Below are 19,258 nucleotides of genomic sequence, written 5' to 3'. Positions count from 1 at the left end.
CTCTCCACTTATACCTTGATCTAAGGGTATGGGCTCCATGCAAAACACTGCGTGCATATGTAACTTACTCCGTTTTAGATTTTTCTTTTTTTTGGGAGGTAGGGTTTGAAAAAATATTTTATTTCCAAGCAGAGGGAAACAGACAGAAAGAGAGATAATGGGTGTACCAGGATCTCTAGCCACTGCAAACAAACTCTAGATGCATATGCCACTTTTTACATCTGGCTTTATGTGGGTACTGGGGAATCAAGCCCAGGTGGTTAGGCCTTGTAGGCCTTAACCACTGAGCAATCTCTCCAGGCCTAGAGGTAGGGTTTTACTGTAACCCAGGCTGACCTGACTTACTCTTTAGTCTAGGCTTGCCTCAAACTCAGGGCAATCCTCTTACCTCAGCCTCCTGAGTGCTGGAATTAAAGGTATCAGCCACCTTGGCTAGCATGCATGCATGTATACATGCTTACATGCATAGGATTGCCTCTGAACTGTTTCAGATAGGGTCTTATTGTCCCCATCACAGAGGAGGAAACTGAGGCACAAGGGGCTGAGGAAATGGCTCAGTTGGTAAACAGCTCATAAACATGAGGACTTGAATGTGATTCCCAGAACTCACATAACAATTCTGGGCATGGTGGTGTGCCTCTGTAATTCCACCTCCTCAGGGACGTGGAAACAAGAGGATCCCTGGGCCCCTGGCTAGCTAGTCTAGTCTAGCCTAATTGGTGAGCTCCAAACCGATGAGAGACCCGATCTCCAAAAAGACAGTGTACCAGAAGTTGACCCCTGAGGTTGTCCTTTGTCCCCCACAGAGCACACACATGCAGTTGGCAGGGACCCATGCAGTGCTGGGGTAATCCAGAGCCTTCTCTGCCGACCCTGCGGGTGCTTGGTGCACAGTGGGCTCAGTAACTGCTTGCTAAATGGATGGATGGATGGATTCAGGAGTAGATGAATGAGGAAAGAGTGAGTGGGAGTGAGAGCACCCCAGGCTCTGAGGGGGAGGCCTGTCAGGACTGCCGTGCACACAGGCACAGAGTGGGGGGGACATATCCCGTGAGCTGCAGTGAATGGCTCTGGAGCAGGGGCTGGGGCACCCTGAGTCTGGGTGGGGCACCAGCTTGATGTCTCATGATTCTTTCTCCTCCGCCTCCATCCCTCCTGCCAGCGATTACATCATCAAGGAGAAGACAGTCCTGCTCCAGAAGAAGGACAGTGAGGGGTTCGGGTTTGTGCTCCGGGGGGCCAAGGGTGAGTGCCAGCCGGGGTGGGCATGGGAGATCCTTTCTGACCCAGGAAGCAGGGCCAGGGTTGGGGAGGATGACAACGGGAAGGAATCCCACCCCCCCCCCCCAGCCCACCCATTGCCCCACTCTGGGGTGCTGGTCCCTCAGCTTCGGTGAGACCTGTGTGACTTGGGTCTGAGCCCCATCCCCTGCTCGGCCTCTCCACCCTCTCCCCTCCGACCCCGCCGGCTCCTCCCCGTCTGCAGCGCAGACCCCCATCGAGGAGTTCACCCCCACCCCGGCCTTCCCGGCGCTGCAGTACCTTGAGTCCGTGGACGAGGGTGGCGTGGCATGGCGGGCTGGACTGCGAATGGGAGACTTCCTCATCGAGGTGAGCTTCCTTCCAGGACCCTGATGACAAGCCCCGCCCCCTGCCAGGTGCCGGAGCTGTGTGCCCTTAGCACTTCCTGTCGCCTGCAGAGCCCATTTTCCACACTTGGCCCACAGCCTTGCCATTTCCTGGACATTCTTTGTTTGTTTATTTTGAGGTAGGGTTTCACTCTAGCCCAGGCTGACCTGGAATTTACGATGTAGTTCCAGGCTGGCCTTGAGATTATGGTTATCCTCATACCTCTGTCTCCTGAAGGCCGAGATTAAGGTGTGTGGATTATGCCCAGCTATTCTTGGACCTTTGAGAGATGCCCAGACCAAGTGTGGTGGCTCGTACCTGGCAATCCAGCTAATGAGAGGCTGAGGCAGGAGGATTGTCACTAGCTCCAGGCCAGCCTGCTCTACAAAGTGAACTTAAGGCCCCGTCTGGGCTACAGACTGAGTTCAAGCCTAGCCTAGGTTATAGAGTGAGTTCTGGGCCATGCTGGTCTACACAATGAGTTCAAGGCCAGCTTGGGCTAGAGTGAGTTCCAGCCTGGACTATAGAGTGAGGCCTTTCAAAAAAGAAAGAGCTAGGTGTGGTGGCGCAGGCCTTTAATCCCAGCACTTGGGAGGCAGAGGTAGGAGGATCACTGTGAGTTCAAGCCCCGCCTGAGACTACATAGTGAATTCCAGGTCAGCCTGGGCTAGAGGGAGACCCTACCTAGAAAAAGAAAGAAAGGAAGGGAGGGAGGAGGGAGCTAAGGAGGGAGAGAAGGAAGAAAGAAGGAGGCAAGCAAGGAAGAAAGGAAGGGTGAGTGAGTTACACAGCTGTCTTTGAACACAATACAGGACAAAAGAGGGGCACAGAGGTGCAGAGAGTGTGGAGAGTCTCCTGCCCAGCTCGAGCAGTAGTAGGGAAGGTTGGGGAAAGGGAGATTGGTGGAAAGGGGAGGGCAGGTCACTGTGTTGCTGAAAGTCCCCTTCCCACTATGCCTGTGACACAGGTGAATGGGCAGAATGTGGTGAAAGTCGGCCACCGCCAGGTGGTGAACATGATCCGCCAAGGAGGCAACACGCTGATGGTCAAGGTGGTGATGGTGACCAGACATCCGGACATGGATGAGGCCGTGCATAAGAAAGGTACTTCCCCAGGGCTGACGCTGTAGCTCAGCGAGTAAAGCCCTTGCCTAGCTTGCATGAGGCCCTGGGTTCCATCCGCAGCACCTCACGAGCCGCGTATGGGGCTAGTGCACACCCGCCATCCCAGCACTCAGGAGGCGGAGGCAGGAGGATCAGGAGTTCAATCAAGGTCATCCTTAGCTACACAGAGTGTTCGAGGTCAGCCTGGGCTACATGAGGCCCTGTCATAAAAGAAAATTGTGCGTAGGGTGGTGGCACACGCCTTTAATCCCAGCACTTGAGAGGCAGAGGTAAGAGGATCATTATAAGTTTGAGGCCAACCTGAGACTACATAATGAATTCCAGGTCAGCAAGAGCCTACCTCAGAACAAAACAAAACAAAACAAAACAAGGTGCTTCTGTAGGTCTAGACACCACAATGCCATCAGATTAAGACTTGACGGATTCCTGGGGAGATGGCATAGTGGATGAAGCTCTTGCTACTCAAGTATGAGTCCTGCAGTTTGGGTCCGTCCCCTGCCCCACACCCATGTACGTGCTGGGACGCTGGGTGCGCTTGGCAGCCTTCCTGTGATCTCCTCACCAGTAGAGACGGGGATTCCCCTGGGCTAGCTGGACTAGCTGGATGGGAGAGCTCTGGGTTCAAGTGAGAGAACCTGTCTCCGTAAATAAGTGGAGCGTGATCAAAACACAATGTGAACTTCTGGTCTCCATGTGCACACCCACACATACACACATAATACATGCATACCTATAAAAAATGAACTCTTCTAAGAACTCCCTCTCCCACCCCCGGAGCCCTCTTTCCCCCAAGGCTACTTGTTCATAACCCTTCTGGGGAGAAACTGAGGCAAAGAAGACTCGGCTTGCCGGGTGCTGTTCTCAAAGCTCTGAGAGCGTGGTGGAGGGGAGGGGCTCCCAGAGGGTCCTGGCGCTGACACCTCCCACGCCCCACCTTTCCAGCATCCCAGCAGGCTAAGAGGCTCCCGCCCCCAGCCATCTCCCTTCGTTCCAAGTCTATGACCTCAGAGCTGGAGGAAATGGGTGAGCCTGCGGGGCTGCTGGGGCTGAGGGCCAGGGGCGGCCAGGGCCAGGGGCTGGACCACCCTTTTATTAGTGTTTGTTAGTTTGAAGGGTCCTTGTCCTCTGTACCCCATGTCCTTGGGCCAGACTCCATGGCCTGGCTGTGTTGTCTCTGGGGAGGGGTGTCTGAGAGACTTTTCTGTCCACTTGTATCTCTGTTTTTCTGTTGGGGTCTCTCTGGATCTGTATGTGCACCCCTTCTCCACTGTGGGTCACTCTTTCCTTCTGGCCCCTCTCCATCTGTCCCCTCCTCCTGCCACTCTCCCGCCTTTCTACTGGCTTTGCCACATAATAGACACAAGTGAGCCCCTCCTTCCAGGCAGGGCCATGTGGACCTAGGGCGTTCCATTTCCCCCTGACTTGGGGCCAGTCGGATAGCTGACCATCCCTCACCTCATGGGGCCCTAAGGGAGGTGGGCATTCCAGACAGGGGGCCCCTTGCCTCCCCCTGACCTCCTAACTCTTGGCTCCTCTGCTGCCTCCCCCCCGGGCTAGTCTCCCCCTGGAAGAAGATGATTGGTGAGTGGGCACAGGTCTGGCGGGAGGGCCCCAGCCTCCTGACCCCATCGGTGGACTAACCCCTCCCTAACCCCGGCCCCTCACTGTCCCCACTCGCGCTTCCACACACCTGACGGCTGTGCCCACTGGGGGAGCACTCTTGGTCTTCATCCCTCTCTTTTGCCCACAGAATATGATCAACAGCCGGCGCCCGTGCCCAGTATGGAGAAAAAGCGGACAGTGTACCAGATGGCACTCAGTAAGATGGCCCAGCATGACCTCCAGATGCCCAGGCCCCATCTCCACACAGCTTCAGGGGATGCTGTATACAGCACTTCTCTCTTTCTCCCCATGTTATGTGCCTTGGTATCCCGAACATACCATGGCACCCTCTTGCCATCCTTCCTCTTCCCCTATGCTCAACCATACTTGGGCCCTGATGGCTGGGCTGGGAGGTGTCTTCATACAGTGCTGGCCTTGGCCAGGGATGGAGGCAGGACAGCCCTTTTCTGGTCCATCCAAGCTCTAGGGATGTCCCCAAGGCAGCAGGGGTCCCTGTGACAAGCCAGAGCAACCTTCATGTCGCCTTCTCCCTCATTGCCTCCCCACAGACAAACTGGACGAAATCCTGGCTGCAGCTCAGCAGACCATCGGTGCAAGCGAGAGTCCTGGACCTGGTGGCCTCACATCCCTGGGCAAACATCGGCCAAAAGGGTTCTTTGCCACTGAGGTAAGTGGCATAGCCGGGGAGGACACTGAGCTCCCAGATATTTTCCACACACCTGTGCTCCATCCACACTGCTCTTAGAAGGGCCCCACATTTCCTCCTCCCCACTGGGGACCTTGTTATCCTTTCTCTCATTTCTTCACTCCATTCTTTTAAAAAATATTTTATTTTATTTATTTATTTGAGAGAGAGAGAGAAAGAATGGGTGTTGCCAGGGCCTTCAGCCATTGCAAAGGAACTCCAGATGCATGTGCCATCTTGTGCATGTGGCTTATGTGAGTCCTGGAATCAAACCTTGGATCTTTGGCTTTTCAGGCAAGCATCTTAACTGCTAAGCCATCTCTCCAGCCCCTCACTCCATTCTTGACATCTTTACTCCTCATATTAGTTCTCTTGTCTCCCCTATTTTCTTCTACCTTGGGTGGGTGCTCAAGACAGACAAAATGATATCATGCAGAGTAGTCATTCTGGTACACATCCGTAATCCCAGCCGCTTGGGAGGCCGAGGCAAGTGGACTGCTGTAAGTTTGAGACTAGGCTGTGCTACATAGCAAGACCTGATCTTAAAACAAAAAACAAGGTCATAGATGGTGACCCTAAAATATTAAGCTGGGATCAATGGCATGTTGTCTGTTGTCCCAGTTACATGGTAGGATGTGGAAGGAGGATTACTTCAGCCCAGGGAGTCAAGACCAGCATGGGAAACATAGGAATGATCTGCTCAATTATTTTTGTTTGTGTTTTTGAGGTAGGGTCTCACTCTAGCCCAGACTGACCTGAAATGTTCAGGCTGGTCTTTAACGCATAGTGATCCTCCTACCTCTGTCTCCTAGGTGCTAGGATTAAAAACACACACCACCATGCCTAACAGAGAGACAGAATGGGTGCACCAGGGCCTCCTACCGCTGTGAACAAACTCCAGACATATTTACCAGTCAGTGCATTTGGCTTTATGTAGGTACTGGGGAGTCAAACTTGGATTGTTAGGTTTTACAGGCAAGAGTCTTAGCTGCTGAGCCAACTCTCCAGCCCCAAAGTTTTTTTTTTTTTAAGTGAGTGATGACCAATGTTCCCTCTAACGTAGTCCATCCTCAACAGAAGAGATGACAAGTTGTAACAAGTGATCTTCAAATTTAGGGTGCTGTGTTTGGCATGGATGACAGCTCATTCATTTCTTAGAATCTGCTTGTGAGGTATGTGACAATGGTTAATCCATTTACAGATGAGGATTCTGAGGTTCAAAGTTCAGCCCTGGGTCTTCTGGGGGGACCCTGCCACCACCCCGGCTCTGACCCTTGACATCAATACAAGCCTGTTCATGCCTCTTCCACCCTCCATCTGGTCACCTCCAGAGACCACTTGCTGTCTGGCCATTTACTTGACACTTCTCCTCTGCCTGTCTGGGCCCTGCCCTCAGGCCATCCCCCATCAGTTAGTAAGCTAGGAGCATTTATTATAAGGCTGGGCCATTGGTTTCTAGAGAGCCCTCGACTCATGACAGGTTGATATAGTCTTCCTCAGAACAGTGCTTATTGCTTGGCCCTTTGGCTAGGTCTAGTATCAGTGAGGCATATAAAAACAAAACGTGTGCCCCAGACCCTCACTATGGATTCTAGACAGGAGCTGTACCACTGAGCCACACCCCAGCCTCTCACTGTGGGTTCTAGGCAGGAGCTCCACCTCTGAGCCACGCCCCCAGCCCTCACTGTGGATTCTAGACAGGAGCTCCACCTCTGAGCCACGCCCCCAGCCCTCACTGCGGATTCTAGGCAGTAACTCTACCTCTGAACCACATCCCCAGCCTTCACTGTGGATTCTAGGCAGGAGCTCTACTACTGAACTATATCCTTCTCAGGCCTTCAGTTTTTTTTGCTCGTGAATGTGTAGAGCATGTGTGACACTGTGCATTATGCACGGTGTGAGTGCAAGTGTGCACTGTGCCTATAGGGGCCAGAGAGGAGCTTTGGATGCTTTTCTGCATCACTCACTCAAACACCTGAAACTTAATATCAACCCAGAGCCATGTTTTGTCAATGAGCCCCAGCAATTCTCGGGTCTCTTCCCACAGTGGACCTGGGTCATGGATACTCATGATCACACCCAGCTTTTTATATAGACTCTGAGGTAATCAAACGTCAGTGGTCTCAGGTCCTGATGCTTAAGCAGCAAATGCTGCTAACCACCGAGTCATCTCCCCAACCCTGAAAATATTTTTAGACAGTTAGATTTAAGGCTGGAGGGATGGCTTATCGGTCAAGGCACTTGCCTGCAAAGCCAAAGGACCCAGGTTCGCTACCCCAGGACCCACATTAGCTGGATACCTAACGGGGCGCATGCATCTGGAGTTCATTTGCAGTGGCTGGAGGCCCTGATGCACCCATTCTCTCTCTCTCTCCCCCCTTTCTCTGTCAAATAAATAAATAAATAACAATAAAATATTTTTAAAAAGAAAGTTAGATTTGAATCCAAGCTCAGTGGCTAATGCTTATAATCCCAGCACTCAGAGGCTGAGGCAGGAGGATTTAATGATTTCAAGGCCAGCCTGGGCTACAGGATGAGAGTCTGTGAGATCACAGTGTGAGCACTCTTCATTCACACAGCACCATGTGGGATCTGTAGTGATGTTTCCTCTAATTTCAAAATCATGAGCAGTATAAACACTATGTGTAGAGCTCTATGGTGCTGTGATGGGGTATAGCAACTGCCACGGTTTCTCCTGGGGACACAGAAGCCAGTCTCGCTGAGACTAGCAGGACTCGCTGCCAATAGCCTTAGCAGAGAAAGAGCCGAGTATTCACAGGAGGGTGTGGAAATAGAGAGATTGTTTACTCTCATTCAAGGGTGCAGACTCCCTCCATATTCCTGAGATTTATCCACAGCCACTTATGCTAAGGGTTAGCCTGCCTGTTCCAGGGAGCCTTGTGCTTTTACAAGAGCAGGGGACAAATTTTACGACAGAACTTCTGGAGTTTCTTTATAGTTTAGGGGCACAGGGTCTTTGGCCACTTCTTGACAGGTAGAGAGTGCTTTGTAGGCCCAGCCCCTCCCTTTATGCACATCTTCTGATTCTCAGAGATTTTGAAATAGCTGTAGTTGGTAGGTATGCCAGTTACATCCTCATTCCTGGGACCAAACACCTGACCAGAAGCAGTTTATGGAAGGAAAAGGGTTGAATCCGGCATATAGTTCCCAAGGTAAGTCTATCATAGAGGAAAAAGCATTGCAGGGCAGGACGCCAGCTTCACACCCATCACACCGAGAGGGAGGAAGTATAAAGAGAGGAAGAACAGCAAGCTGGGCTGGACTATAAAACCTCAAGTCCTGGCCCCCGTGACGTACTTCCTCTAGCAAGCCTCTACTTCCTAAAGCTCTATGGCCTTCTGGAACATCACCACCAGTTGGGAGGTCAACTATTCAAACAGCAAGCCTGTAGGGGGAATTTTATACTCCAACTACCAGAGCGGGGTCATCTCCCATGCCCACTTCCCCCCGTGTTCAGTGTGAGAAGAAGAAGGATCAGCTAGAGATACATTTTAGCAGTAGCGCACTTGCCTGGCATGTGCAAGACCTCAGGCTCGGAAAAGGAAGGAAGAAGGGAGAGAGGGATGGAGGAAGGCACGAATGAAAGAAGAGGAGAAGGAAAGGAGGGAGAGAGGAGAACAGAAGGAGGAGGATGAAGGGCTAGGGAGATGGCTCGGTGATTAAAGGCACTTGCTTGCACAACCTGCTGGCCTGGGTTTGCTTCTCTAGTGCCCGCATAAGCCAGATGCACAAAGTGTTGCATGCATCTGCAGTTCATTTACAGTGGCAGGAAGCCCTGGCATGCCCATACACAGCACACACACACACACACACACACACACACACACTCACTCTCTCAAGTAAATAAATGTAATAAATAAATAAATGTAAACAAAAGTAATGAATGAAGCAGTGCAGAGAGAAAGAAGAAGGAATGAAAGGAGACAGAGAAAGTGGAAAGAAAGGGGAGGAAGAAAGAGAAAGAAATGGAGAGGAGGAATGGGAGAGGTAGAGGGAGGAGAAGAGGAGAAGGAATCAGGAAGAAATGAAAGAAAGGAGGAGAAATGAGAAGAAAGAACAGATTCAGCTGAATGTGATGGTGCACCCTTTAATCCCAGCACTCGGGAAGCAGAGGTAGGAGGACTCCTGTGAGTTTGAAGCCATCCTGTGACTACAGAGTGAGTTCCAAGTCAGCCTGGACTAGAAAAGAAGAGAGAGAGGAGGGGTAGGGAAGGGCGGGGGAGGGAGACTCAGAAGCTCATGAGTCTTAGCAGCAGGCAGATGTGGCTTCAATTCCTGCCTTCCTCTCACTTATTTTCCCTTTGGACCCTGCTACACAACTTCGCAGCATCGCAGTTTCCTGTTCTGTAAAATGGGTTGAAGCTGCTAGGAAGGTTAAACAAAGTCAGCTCCTACCTCAGCAGGCACTCAGTAAGGAGTCTCTCTGCTTCCCAAGGCATCAGACCCCCAGGGGTCACTCAGCCTGGAGGACTTGATACTTTCCACCCTGTTCTGAGCGGCGCAGATCCCAGCTCATCACCTGGGGACATCAGCTCAAACTGAGCTCAGCTCTTATGTTTTAATTTTCTTTACCACATCTTTATCCAGTTTTCTTATAACCTGTTCATAAATGCCTCTGAAGATGGGGAACTCACCATCTCCTCACGCAGTTATGGTATAAGTGGACAGACTTCTAGAAATTTCTTCCTTATATGGAGCCCAAATTACCTTCCCTGAGCTTCTCCTGTACCAGAAGAAAGAGGTTCTTTCCTTTGGTGGTTTTCCATCCTCGCTCACCCCCTGGTAGAACTTCATAATTAGCTAGGTTTTTTTTCAAGGTGAAAAGAAATGGCGAGAGAAAGAGAGAGAGAATACCCCAACTTTTTTTGTTATGTTTTTTTGAGGTAGGGTCTCACTCTAGCCCAGGCTGACCTGGAATTCACTATGTATTCTCAGGGTGGTCTTGAACTCTCAGGGATCCTCCTACCTCTGCCTCCTGAGTGCTGGGATTAAAGGCATGAGCCACCACACCAGGCTGAGAGTACCCCAACTTTAGAGAAGAGAGAATGCTGGTTGGAGGGTTGAGTTCAGTTGCCCGAGGCCTCTCAGCAAGTGTCTGTCCAGTCAGAACCCAGGTCCACCCAGGCTTGGCCTAGAACTACTATGAATAGTCCAGGTTGGCTTTGTACTCATGGTAATCCTCCTGTCTCAGCCTACAAATAACACGTGTAAGCCACCATTCCAGCATGTTTGTTTATTTGTTTGAGACAGAGTAAAACAGTTTTCGGCCCAGTTCATCCTACGTGGATTTAGAACTGGGATGGCACTATATTGATTCACGCATGCAAAGATTCAGCATTTCCTGGAGGAGCCGAGCTCCCAGCCTTCTGGTCCCCCCAGACTTCCTCCCCATCGGCACCAGAGCCTCTGCAGCCGCTGAGTTCCCTTCCCTAGGGCCAGAAGCCTCCCCAAGGGGGTTCTCCCTCTGCTTCTGGTGCCTAGAAATTCCAGGGCTCAAATCCCGACTTCAGAAACATTCTTTTATTTCTCTGCATCTCGGTTTCCCTTTCTGTAAAGTGGGACCAAAGCCATTATTGCCCTATTTTGGTAAGGGTTAAGGGAGACTGGGCTTGAGCACAGCAAGCTCTCAAGAGGATAGAGAGTAACAAACCAGGCTGGGGACGCAGGCTTGTCAGAGAGGTGGACCGTTCCAGGCCATGCTTCATTGCAGAGTGAGTTCAAGGCCAGCATGGGCAATTTAGGGAGCCCCTGTATCAGAATAAATAAAAAGAATGCTGGGAGCATGGCTCAGCAGTAGTATGACCACCTAGAATCCCCCTATTGTAGGCTAGGAGCATGGCATGGGCTATGGGTTCAATCACTGATATATAAAAAAAAAAAAAAAAATCTTGCTGGGCATGGTGGCGCACACCTTTAATCCCGGCTCTCAGGAGGTAGAGGTAGGAGGATCACCGTGAGTTCGAGGCCACCCTGAGACAACAAAGAGAATTCCAGGTCAGCCTGGGCTACAGCGAGACCCTACCTCAAAAAAAAAAAAAAAAATCTTGTCCCCAAAAGACATTTTGCAGCCACTGCCTTCCTTTAGACTGTGCATTCCCAAAGGCCCCACTGCCTCCCAAATCCCTGCCGGTGCCAGCGTCAGTCAGCCTCTTTATCGGTTACTCCCTAGGGTAGCATTTGCCCATTCGGTGCTCGCCTTCGTCCAGCGTTTCTCTCCCTGCCTCCCTCCCTCCTTGCCGCCCTAGCCTCCCTTTCCCTCCCACCTTTCAGTTGTTGCTTCTCCTGGCTCTAGGTCTTCACTTGTTCCCTCATCTCTACCTGTTGCCCCATCTGTCTGTCTTCCCTATTTCTTGCTGTCTCCTCTTCTAAACTCTCCCTCCTCTCAGGGGCTGTCACCCCACAGGAATTTCTCAGCCATTGTAGGCCTGTGCCCCAGCAGGGACTGGACTGATGGACACGGTTCCAAAATACCTGCACCTGCAGGTTTACCCTTTTAAGGACGATCTTGCCTGACAACCGGTGACATCACACAGTCTGCATGCTTTGCTTAGTTGCTCCTTTGCTCAGGACCCTGCGTTCTGGGTTTGTTGAGAGTCCAAGTCTGCTTTATGCCAAGCCAGTATGACCCTCCTCCTGTGGTACCTGGCTGCTGTAGAACTGTGACCCTGCTCCTCTGTCATCCAGATCCTCCTCTGTCACTCTAGCCTTACCTTTTTTTAAAGTATTTATTGGAGGGCAGGTCAGAGAGAGAATGTGCACACCAAGACCTCTGGTCACTGCAAACGAACTCCAGATGCATGTGCCACCTTGTGCATCTGGTTTACTTGGGTACTGGAGAATCGAACTTGAGTCCTTAGTCTTCACAGGCAAGCACCTTAGCTGCTGCTAAGCCATCTCTCTGGCCCTAGCCTTACTTTTGTTACCCTGACGCCCCCCCCCCCCGTCATGCTGACCCTTCTTCTGTTGCTCTTACCCACTTCTGCCACCATGACCATTCCTGTCACATTGACTCCCACCATCACCCTGACTTCCCCATTATAGTAACCCCTCCTCTGTCACAGTGGGCCCCTCCCCTTTCACTGTGACCCCTCCTCTGTCACCCTGAGCCCTCCCCTGTCACAGTGTCCCCTCTTCTGTCACCCTGACCCTTACCGACACCTTGTCTCCTCCTCTATCATCTTGACCCTTCCTCATTCTTAGTGACCCTTCCTCTGTCATCCTGACCCTTCCTGACACCTTGTCCCCTCTGTCACCCCTCTTCTGTCAAGGCGTCCCCTTCCCTGCACCCTGAACCCTCTCCTCTGGCACAGTGTCTCCTCCTCTGTTGGTATCCCCTCTTCTGTCACAGTATTCCCTCCTCTGTCACACTGAGCCCTTGTAATTACCTTCTCGTTGCTGTGACAAAACACCAGACCAGGGCCAGTTGTGGCGGTGCACGCTTTAATCCCAGAACTCAGGAGGCAGAGGCAAGAGGATCGCCATGAGTTCAAGGCCACCCTGAGACTACATAGTGAATTTCAGGTCAGCCTGGGCTAGAGTGAGACCCTACCTCGAAAAACCAAAACCAAACCAAAACAAAACACCAGGCCAAAAGCAGCCAGTGGGAGGAAAGGGTCTGTCCTGGCTTACAGAGCCGAGGGGAAGCTCCCTCACGGTGTGAAAAGGTGGTAGAGTGGAGGCTTGACATCGCTCCTTGCTTCAGCAGGTAGGAAACAGTAGCGAGAGCGGAGCGGAGCTCTGGCGAGGGGTCACCGGCTCGAACCCCAAAGCCTTCCCCAACAGCACTCCTCCTCCAGCAAGGCTCCACCTCCCAAATTGCCACTGGCTGGGAACAAAGCATTCAGAACACATGAGTTAACGGGGGACACGTGATTCAAACCACCACATTCCTGTTCGTCTCAATGGTCAACTCACTGTCAACAGCATCCCTTGTCACAGTGACCCCCTCTTCTGTCAAAGTGGCCCCTTCTCATTTTTCCTCTCCTCTGTCACCATGAACCTTCCCCTGTCAGTGACCCCTCCCATCACAAGCCTGTCCTCTGGCCATCAGTCTCCATCATGGTCACCTAATTGGACCTTTTGAGTGACAGCCAGTTGCAGGGTTCACTGGGGACCTGAGCAGGCAGCAACAGGCACAGCACCAGCTCCCTCTACTGGCTGCTGCGCTCTCTGCGTTTTCTCAGAGTATCTGGCTTACGGGACAGGTCTGTCTGAGGCTAGCTGCAGGATGGGGCAGAAAACCAGTCAGGGCATTTTGCTGAGAAGGAAGAGGTGAAAGACCTTGAGTGAGAGGCAGAGAAGAAAGACACAGGCTGGGGAGCACAGGGGCACAGTCACCCACAGAACTCCGCAGGTCTCCCTGTTGCCACCCTGACATTGTAGGCCAGGACATTCAGGGGGATAGGAAGCGACTCTCCTTCATACTGTAAGTGTTTGCTGAGCGCCTGTGGTATGCTGGGCCTAATGCTGGGTCAGAGGGTGTTCCAGTCAAATCAAGGCATTTCCTTTAAGGAATTCACATCTAGGGGCAGGGGACATGGCTCACTGGTTAAAGGCAGCTGCTTGCAAGGCCTGGTGGCCTAGGTTCAATTCCCCAGTGTCCACATAAAGCCAGATGCATGAGGTGGCACATGATTTTGGGATTTGTTTACAGAGGGGGAGGCCCTGGAATGCCTATACTCTCTGTCTTCCTGTTTTTTTTTTAATTAATTAATTTATTTATTTGAGAGCGACAGACACAGAGAGAAAGACAGATAGAGGCAGAGAGAGAGAATGGGCGCACCAGGGCTTCCAGCCTCTGCAAACGAACTCCAGACGCGTGCGCCCCCTTGTGCATCTGGCTAACGTGGGACCTGGGGAACCGAGCCTCGAACCGGGGTCCTTAGGCTTCACAGGCAAGCGCTTAACCACCAAGCCATCTCTCCAGCCCTGTCTTCCTGTTTTTAAAGAATATATTTTATTTATTTATAAGAGAGAGAGGCTGATAGAGAATGGGTACACCAAGGTCTCGAGCCATTCCAAACGAACTGCAGACACATGCCCACACTGTGCATCTGGCTTACATGGGTAGCGGGGAATGAAACTTGGGTCCTTAGGCTTCACAGGCAAGCACCATAACTGCTAAACCATCTCTCCAGCCCTGTTTTTTGTTTTTGTTTTTTGTTTTTTAAGGTATGGTCTCACTCTAGCCCAGGCTGACCTGGAATTCAGTATGTAGTCTCAGGGTGGCCTCGAACTCACACGGTCCTCTTACCTCTGCCTCCCAAGTGCTGGGATTAAAGACGTGTGCCACCAAGCTGGGCTAATAAATTTTTTTTAAAAAAAGAGAATTCACATCTGGGGCTACGCAGATAAAGTGCTTACTGTGCAAATGTGAGGACCTGAGTTCAGACCCCAGCATTCAATGTAAAGTCCATGCACAGTAGCATACAGTAATGTCAATGCTGGGGAGGCAGAGAGCAGAGGATCCCTGGGGCTCGCTGGCTAGCTAGGGTGATGAAACAGTGAGCTCTATGTTCAATAAGATACCCTGTCTTTAAAAAATAAGGCAGACTGGTTTGAGGCTCGATTCCCCAGGACCCACGTAAGCCAGATGCACAAGGAGGTGCATACGTCTGGAGTTTGTTTGCAATGGCTGGAGGCCCTGGTGTGCCCATTCTCTCTCTGTCTGCCTCTTTCTTTCTCTGTATGTCTGTCACTCTAAAATAAATAAAAATTAAATTTAAAAATTAAAAAAAAAAATAAGGCAGAGAATGAGAGACACCCAATATAAGCCTCTGGCCTACACACACACATACACGTACACCTGTGCCCACACACATCTGAACACACTTACACACTCACCACACACTCACAAACAAAAACGTTTCCATGTGGGGAGTGGAAAGTCACAGAGTGAGGCTCTGCTATAAGTGAGAGGAATTCCCAACAGTAGCTCACGTAATGAGAATGCTTATCGTCTACCTGTTCCAGTGAAAGCGGTTGGAAGTAGGACCCAGCACGCCCAGCAGCCACGTCAGCAGCTGCTGTGACGACCTGGTACCTCCTCCTCACTTTCCACAATACCACCCTAGCCTTGCTGCCAACCACAGACTGGTCTCAGACTCCAAGATGAGTGCTGGAGCTATAGCTATGGCACCAGCAATCCAGGGAACAGAAATGAGGAAGGGTAGACAGGCAAAAGAGGGTGCCTTGGCATTGGGGTACCTCCATTGAGACTTCCCAGGAGTCAAACACAGCTTAGCTTGCCACCCTCTGATCAATGTTATATTTCCTTTCTTTCATTCTTTGTTTATTTGTTTGAGGTAGGGTCTCGCTCTAGCCAAGGCTGACCTGGAATTCACTATGTAGTCTCAGCGTGGCCTGGAACTCACAGCGGTCTATCTACCTCTGCCTCCCGAGTGCTGGGATTAAAGGGGTGGACCACCAAGCCTGGCTGTTATACTTCCTTTCTTTTTCCTTTTTCTCTTCATTCATATGTGTGTAGTATGCATGCATGCATGTGTGTTGATGGGATGCACATATGTATACATGTATGTGGAGGCCAGAGGTCAACATTGGGTATCTTCCTTGATTACTCTCCACCTTTTTTTCTTATTTTTGCTTGTGTTTATGTGTATGTGTGTGTGTGATGTGTGTATGGCGTTTGCACATGTATGTGTCCTTTCAGGACCTCATATGCTCACCTGTGGCAGGGGTCACTCACCTGCTACGGAGGTCACTTGCTTGTGGTGGCCAGAGTGGAACATCGTGTGTCCCACTCGATCTCTCTTCTAACTAGTCTTGTTTTGAGCTGGAGTCTCTTTACTGATGACAGATCAGACAGTTCTCAGATCTTTGCCTCCCTGGGAGGTTAGGTTACAAGTGCACATGGCCATGGCCCGCTGTCTTACATGGGACCTGGAGATTTGAACTTGAGCAGTCTCAGGCCACGTCAGGTCCTTATGCTTACTCAAGAAGCACACTTAACCCTTGAGCCCTTTTCCGTACACCTTAGGTTATTTTAAAGTTTATTCATTTATTTGTAAGCAGAGAGAAAATAGGCATGCCAGGGCCTCTAGTCACTGCAAACAAACTCCAGATGTATGTGCCGCTTTGTGTATCTGGCTTTACATGGGTACTGGGAAATCAAACCCAGATCATTTGGCTTTGCAGGCAAGTACCTTAATTGCTAAGCCACCTCTCCAGACCCCACATTTGTTTGTTTGTTTGTTTTTGATTTTTTGAGGTAGGGTCTTGCTCTAGTCCAGGCTGACCTGGAATTCACTATGTAGTCTCAGGGTGGCCTCGAACTCACAGCGATCCTCCTACCTCTGCCTTCTGAGTGCAGAGATAAAAGGCATGTGCCACCCACATTACTTTTTGAAACAGCATTTCTCACTGAACCTGGAGAGCTATCCAGCTTTACTATTACCTTCTTGTTGTTGGGACAAAATATCTGGCAAAAATCCATTTGGGGAGAAAAGGATAATTTCAGTTTACAGTTTCAAGTTACAGTCCATCATGGCAGGAAAGGGGGGGTGGCAGGAGCCTGAGGCAGCTGGTCCCCGTCCATCCCACGGTGAGGAGGCAGAGATAGATTAATGCTGCTGCTCAGCCAGCTCTCTTCCTTTTATATAGTCCAGGACCCTGGTTTATGGAATGGTGCTACCTACAGTTAAATTAGGTCTTGTCACCTAGATTAACGAGTCACACAGACTGACCCAGAGGTTTATCTAATCTATATAAACCCTCACAAGATTCCAGGTCTTGTCAAGTTAGAAACCAGGGATCCTCCCATCTCCTCCCCGCCTAGTGCTGTGATTACAAGTGCTGGGAACCAAACTCAGATCTGTGCTTGTATAGCAAGCATTTTACCTATTGAACCATCTCCTCAGCCCTCCTTTTACTTTTTCTAAAAATATTTTCACCCAGTTGTGATGCAGGCCTTTAATCTCTGCACTCAGGAAGGCAGAGGTAGGAGGACTGCTGTGAGTTCAAGGCCAGCCTGGGACTACATAATTACAGGTCAGCTTGGGCTAAAGTGAGATGCTACCTCGAACCCCCCCCCCATTTTTTTTTATTTATTTGATAGAGAGAGGGAAGGGAAGAGAGAGAGAGAGAGAGAGAGAGAGAGAGAGAGAGAGCACTCCAAGGCCTCCTGCCACTACAAATGAACTCTAGACACATGGCATCACTTTGCGTATCTGTCTTTAAGTAGGTACTGGAGAATCCAACCCAGAGGCTTAAAAGTAAATACCTTTAACTTCTGGACCATCTCTCCATTTTCTTTTCATTGTTTTTTTAATTAATTAATTATCTATTTATTTGCTAACAAAGAGAGACAGACAGGGGGAAAAAGAGAATGGGTGCTTCAGGGCCTCCAGCCACTGCAGATGAACTCCAGATGCATGTGCCACTTTGTACATTTGGCTTTACATGGGTAATGAGGAAATCAAATCCAAGTCATTAGGCTTTGCAGGCAAGCATCTTAACCTCTGTGTCATCTCTCCAGCCCCTTATTGTTTTTTATTGTTTATTTGTTGTTTTCTGAGACATGGTCTTATAGTGCACTTCAGATTGACCTGCAACTCATTTTGCAGCCCAGGCTAGCCAGGAACTTTTGGAGTCCAGGCCAGCCCAGAACATGTGATAATCCCCTTGCTCCAGCGTGGGCCACCACATCTGGTTCCTTGTCGTATTTTGTGATCTGTTTCATTTGTGTCTTTTCTTCATGTAGCCAAGAATCCCTGGCATCCAGAACAGTCCCTGGCATAAGGAGATGCTTTATAATACTTGTGAGATGAGTGAATAAGAAAAACATGGAAATAGCCTATTCTAGCCCAGGGAAGCATTGTCCTCTAGAATGTTCTATGAGGATGGAAATGTTCCTATCTGTGCTTTCCTGTGCAACACCCAGCATAGCAGGTGACATGGTGCTTCAGACATGGCCAGTGTCATGGATGGCTCAATCAATTGATTGATGGATCAGTGGGTAGATGGATGGATGGATGGATTGATGGAGAATGGATGGATGAATGGACACATTGATGGGTGGATCATGGGTGTGTGGATGGATATGTGGATGGATAGTGGATGAATGTGGATGGATTAATGGATGGACTTTGGGTGGATGATTGGTGAGTGGAATGATGGATGGATTATGGATGGATAACGGGTGACTGTATGGATTGACTGGTGGTGGGTGGTGGAGGGATGGATGATAAATGGATGGATGAAATTTTTTTTGAAGTAGGGTCTCACTGTAGCTCAGGCTGACCTGAAATTCACTATGTAGTCTCAGGCTGGCCTTGAACTCTTGGCGATCCTTTTACCTCTGCCTCCCAAGTTGCTAGGATCAAAAGCATATGCCACCACATCCAGCTTCTTATTTTTATTTATTTATTATTGCTAATTTTTCAAGGTAGAGTCTCACTCTAGACCAGGCTGACCTGGAATTCACTATGTACTCTCATGGTGGCCTCAAATTCATGGTGATCCTCCTGCCTCTGCCTCCCCAGTACTAGGATTAAAGGCATGTGCCACAATGCCTGGCCTCTTTTTTATTTTTAAATATTTCATTTATGTATTTGCAAAAAGAGAGAGAATGGATGCAACAGGGTCTCCAGCCAGTGCAGACTCCAGATGCATGTGTCACTTTATACGTCTGGTTTTACTTGGGTACTGGGGAATTAGGTTTTGCAGGCAAGCACCTTAACTGCTGAGTCATCACTCCAGCCCTGGATTTTTTTTCTTTTAATGAGCTGAAATTGACATCAGACTTGCTTGTGGGTAACACAGGCCTAGAGAAGGGGGCATCCAGGCCTAGGTGGTGGGCTAGGCTGACAAAGGGTCTCCTCAAGCAGAGTGTAGATCACAAGGAAGGGATGTTCCAGTTCCAGGTGGAAGGATCTGTATATATTAGGAGTCTGAGTGAGAAAGCCCAGGGACTTCAGAGGATGGAGTGTTTTTTCGAAAGCACTGTCAGTGGGACAAGAGAGCTGGATATGGTGCCACTAGCTTGTAGTCCCAGCAGTCCTGAGGAGGAAGCAGGAAGGCCAGCAGTTCAAGGTCATCCTCAGCTATATAGCCAGTTCAAAGCCAGCCTGAACAACATAAGACCCTGCCTCAAAAAAGGGGGTAGGGGACTAGAGAGATGGCTTAGTGGTTAAGGTGCTTGCCTATGAAACCTAAGGAC

General features: G+C 50.2%; 1 protein-coding gene across 5 annotated transcripts in view; it reads left to right on the top strand.

Annotated features, from left to right (window-relative positions):
- The window catches only part of Shank1 (SH3 and multiple ankyrin repeat domains 1), a 66,271-nt gene that overhangs the window by 36,795 nt on the left and 10,218 nt on the right, over positions 1 to 19,258 (top strand). For 4 of the 5 annotated variants that reach the window (XM_045134336.1, XM_045134338.1, XM_045134335.1 and 1 more), the window contains 7 exons: positions 1,163 to 1,245; positions 1,487 to 1,611; positions 2,597 to 2,732; positions 3,696 to 3,776; positions 4,311 to 4,334; positions 4,504 to 4,572; positions 4,925 to 5,043. In XM_045134336.1, coding sequence (XP_044990271.1) covers positions 1,163 to 1,245; positions 1,487 to 1,611; positions 2,597 to 2,732; positions 3,696 to 3,776; positions 4,311 to 4,334; positions 4,504 to 4,572; positions 4,925 to 5,043 — 637 coding nt within the window. The remainder of the gene's footprint in view (positions 1 to 1,162; positions 1,246 to 1,486; positions 1,612 to 2,596; positions 2,733 to 3,695; positions 3,777 to 4,310; positions 4,335 to 4,503; positions 4,573 to 4,924; positions 5,044 to 19,258) is intronic. The other variant, XM_004672562.2, reaches the window with a different exon arrangement.

The sequence above is a fragment of the Jaculus jaculus genome, chromosome 14 (assembly GCF_020740685.1).
Source record: "Jaculus jaculus isolate mJacJac1 chromosome 14, mJacJac1.mat.Y.cur, whole genome shotgun sequence".
Taxonomy (NCBI): domain Eukaryota; kingdom Metazoa; phylum Chordata; class Mammalia; order Rodentia; family Dipodidae; genus Jaculus; species Jaculus jaculus.
Note: the sequence above shows the minus strand (reverse complement) of the source record. Positions and strands in the feature narration are given on the sequence as shown.